Below are 4217 nucleotides of genomic sequence, written 5' to 3' on the forward strand. Positions count from 1 at the left end.
GGGCGAGGCTCCCGGCGCTGACCCGGGCCTCGCCCCGGCGGCCGTTGCCCCTCGTGGCGGAGGCCGCTCCACCGCTCACCTTTCCGCTCCATGGCGAGACCGGTAACCGCCAGGCGCCTGCGCACTGGAGTGGCGGCGAATCGGGCTCCCGCCCCGGCCCAAAACCGAGCCCGCGTTCGCCCCGCCCCCAATCCCCGCCTCTCCCCGCCCCACGGCGCCGCGCGCCTGCGCATTAGCCACGGAGCCTACCACCTGCTCTCGATGAGGGTGCTGCTAGGGGCGGGAGGGGCCGGGAGGGGGTGGAGGAGAAGGAGGAACCGGGAGGGCAAGTGCTAAATGGTGTTTTGAGATCCAAGCTTGGAAACCTGGCATGGTTAGTCTTGTTCTATTTACCGAGACTTAACCCTTAGAAAAAGACGCAGAACGCGTCCTTTAGGGCTGCCTGCTTGCTGAGTCAGAGCAATCAACCGAGATCTTCCTCAGTTTTCTAGCCTGTGAAATGGATTAATCAGGCAGTTCCTTCCCTGAGCTATTGTGAGCGCCAGTTGACACTACTCAAGGAAATGGAAAAAAGAAATTACATGGAAGAAAGAAAAGGAAGTGGGAGCAACCTGAGCACTGGAACCTGTTACCTTATCATTTAAAAAGTATTTAAAAGTGAATTTTTTAAATTACAAGTTTAAGTGAAAGTTGTAAAAGATGAAGGGAAGGGAGGATAAAAACGCTTTTTTTCTCATTTTACCGCATTATCGTCTTTTTCAGTACATGATAAAGTTTTATTTATAGGATGTTTTTATACTTTTCTAAACGCATTATCTCTTTTTATATTTAAGATAACAAAGGCAAGATGGTTAGAACCTACATTACACAAAAAATTAAAACTTGGGGGCTGGGGATGTGGCTCAAGCGGTAGCGCGCTCGCCTGGCATGGGTGCGGCCCGGGTTCCATCCTCAGCATCACATACAAACAGAGATGTTGTGTCCGCCGAAAGCTGAAAAATAAACATTAAAAAAAAAATATCTCTCTCTCTCTCTCTTTAAAAAAAATAAAATAAAACTTAGAATATCTATGCAGAATCTTGATGTCCCTACCCAATGATTCCATCATCAAACCCTCACTGTAAAGCAGTATCTGCAAAGTGTTTCTGAAAAGGATTATAGTCAACATTGAGGCTTTCTGGATCCTAATCTTTCTCCACTCATTAGCTCTGCCACTGGAACTTAAAAGCAGTCATAGAAAATATGGGGTATCTGGGTTCCTACAGAGATTCTTTATGGGAACTGAGAGTGAATTTCATGAACTTTTCGCACATTATGAAATATTTGCCTTTTGATCTTTTGTCAAGCATTTCAACCATTCTTAGTTCAGGCCTTGGTTTGCCAACCCCTGCTGTAAAGTGCATGTTTAAAGACAGAGATGTGTTCTGAGAAATGCACCATGAGACAATTTTGTCCTGGGAAAATCAGAGAGTTCTCACACAAACTAAGGGGGCTACAAAATCAGTAGGTGGTATAATCTACGGGAATACCCTTATTATGCAGTCTGGTGTTAACTGAAATCTTATGATGTGTCACATGATTGTACTACAACTGGACAAGGTGGAAGCTCTTGCTTTGTAAGAAGTGGGACCTCAGCAGAGAAGACAAACAAGTAATCAATTGACTAGGAAAGGATGATAGGAGTGAAAAGTACAAGTCAAGGATGGTAAATAACTTAAGTCCAGTAAGGGAGGTGGCAATTTTTGAGCTGAGTCTTGGGCAATGTGTATGATTTCCATAGGTGGGGAAGGAGATGTCAGGCATTCCCGAATGACAAAATCAATTGAGCAAAAAGGTAAAGACATGGAAACGTGGGTGGGGGCTGGGACCTGTAATGATTGAAGGGATGAAATAGGTGAGACTGGAAAGGTAGGTTTGCCAAATTTGAAATTTAGATAATTAATATCTGTTGCATGAAACCTGAATGATAATATTTCTAGGCATATTGTGAAACAGGACAGTCTCTTTTGGCCAAGGAAGACTATAGTCCAGTCTCTTTTCTAAGTTAAATTTGAGAACAGAAGGAGAGCTGGGGCAGAAAAGAAAACCCTGGAGTCTGAGGATTTTTCTAGTTCAGGAACACCCTAGATGGTTTAATGAAGATAGAGAAGGGCTGGTGGTTAGGGAAAATTCCAGAATTAGAAAAGAACTGTCCACCAGAAAGCAAACTTGGAAGGTTTGGGAGCCTGGGTACATTTTCCTTGATGTAGCTATCCTCAGTACCTACACAGTGTTGAGTGTGAAAGAATTCCCCACGCAAAGACACTTCGCCGGGAGAATTCCAATTTTATTGCAAAAAGCTGTGTGCTTATATAGAACTAAGGGGGAGATGGCAGGGCTTAGATAAACGGCAGGCAACCCGTTTATTGGCAAGTTCTTTCAGATATCAGCTCCGGAGCCCAGGAATTAGTTCTCATTGGGGCTAAGATTCCCCGCCAGCGAGATTTGAAATTGGAGCTGGCGGGAGAGTTCACACGGGCGGGAACTTTTCACGCCACTGCAGAAAAGAAGAAGGTAGGAAGAAGAAGTCCTTAGGCGCCATGTTGGGGTTTTTCTCTGGGGTATGGCTGCCGTTTATACTTTTCCCAACAGAGTGCTTAGTAGATGCTCAAATATTTGTCTAATAAAAGAATAAATAATCTCCAGTTTATAAGAAACATCAGGAGAGAGAGAAAATACTGGGACAATACAAGAGCTGGGCTAAAATCCAAATGGTTATCGCAGAGCTGTCAAAAAGGGATGTGTTCGCCTCACCACCATTTAGTCAGACCTCTTCTCATTGATTTTTGCTTTTTTCCCCCAAGAACTTATTAACCATCTGTTTAATTACTAATTTGAGAATTTTTCCAGAGTCAATGTTCTTTGGACTAAGTTTTCTGAATCGACCATTTCTCTTTTTTCCAATGTTCTCACTGTGCTTCAGTTACCCACACTTCTTTTAAGATCTCTAGAAATATTAGGTTTTCTCCCTGATTCTAAACCATCTTTTTCCCCCGTATTTCTTGCTTTAAAATTACATTTTTATGTATTTTACCCTTGCAAAAATTAGTGTGTTGTATGTGTGTGTGTGTGTGTGTGTGTGTGTAGTCCTGGGGTTTGAACCCAAGGGTGTTCTACCACTGAGCTACATCCCAAGTCTTTTAGTTTTCATTTTGAAATGGTCTCACTAAGTAACCCAGGCTGGCCTTGAACTTATGATCCTCCTGCCTCAGCCTCCTGAGTCACTGAGATTGCAGTTGTATGCCACCAGGACCGGTTCAGAAATCATTCTTAAAAGTTGTAGCTTTTCTTCGGTGTTCATTCTCTTGTTTTATGCACATGGCTCCCCAACACACACACACACACTTCCTTTAAAAGTATAATTAATCAAAGAACATGAATCATCATATTTTGGGCAGCTCATGGGCAGTGTCAGAATTTAATTTTCTGAGATCTTATTCCTCTTGAGCTAATTTAATCTTTAAGACTGTGCTTATGAACTTTCCCTAATGTTTCATTGACATTTTTGAAATCCCACTGTTTAAAATTGGATGTGGATCCTCCCATCCAACATTCCTTGCTTTGGATTATCACAAACTGTTATACTGTCCAAAAATTTTATCTGAATTAAATCCAAAGTAGTACCTCCCCTTTTGGCTTCTCCTCCATCCGGCAGATGAAATAAACAACAGGAGAAACTGAAAACATATCGGATGCTTTATTTTGAATAAGATTCCCAGTAGCTGTCTACATAATTGGGATACCCCAGTGGAACTTTGTCTTGCCTTTGTGATAGTTTTATGAAGTATGTTGGGAAAATATAACATATTCTAGGTCTGAGTATCAGGAAACATGGCAATCCCATATTTAATGAAGGTATGGAGGTGTGGATAGGGTTAAGGTAAACCAACAAGGGTTGCAGAGGCACCCAGGGACAAGCAACAGTGGGAGTTTTTACCACTCCTAGACCTGAAGGGACAGGGGAAGGAGACTTTATCAGAACTTAGTGAGAGCTTGTATTCCTTTGCTAGGGCTGACACACCAAAGTACCACCAACTGGGTGGCTACAGCAATAGAAATGTATTGTCTCACACTGTGGAGGCTAGCAGTCTGAGATCAAGGAGTTGACAGGATTGTCTCCTTTGGAGAGTTGTGAAAGAGAACCTTCTCAGTTGTTTTTTTTTTTTTTTTTTTTTTTT

General features: G+C 42.7%; 1 protein-coding gene and 1 long non-coding RNA gene across 3 annotated transcripts in view; one reads left to right on the forward strand and one right to left on the reverse strand.

Annotated features, from left to right (window-relative positions):
* Srpk1 (SRSF protein kinase 1) overlaps positions 1 to 195 on the reverse strand; it is a 63328-nt gene extending 63133 nt beyond the window's left edge. Inside the window, exon 1 of one of the 2 annotated variants that reach the window (XM_015487621.2) lies at positions 80 to 195. In XM_015487621.2, coding sequence (XP_015343107.1) covers positions 80 to 92 — 13 coding nt within the window. In that variant the 5' untranslated portion in view covers positions 93 to 195. The remainder of the gene's footprint in view (positions 1 to 79) is intronic. The other variant, XM_015487622.2, reaches the window with a different exon arrangement.
* LOC125617428 overlaps positions 1 to 4217 on the forward strand; it is a 78217-nt gene that overhangs the window by 526 nt on the left and 73474 nt on the right. The gene's annotated exons all lie outside the window — the stretch shown is intronic.

This window comes from Marmota marmota, unplaced genomic scaffold (genome assembly GCF_001458135.2).
Source record: "Marmota marmota marmota unplaced genomic scaffold, marMar, whole genome shotgun sequence".
Taxonomy (NCBI): Eukaryota; Metazoa; Chordata; class Mammalia; order Rodentia; family Sciuridae; genus Marmota; species Marmota marmota.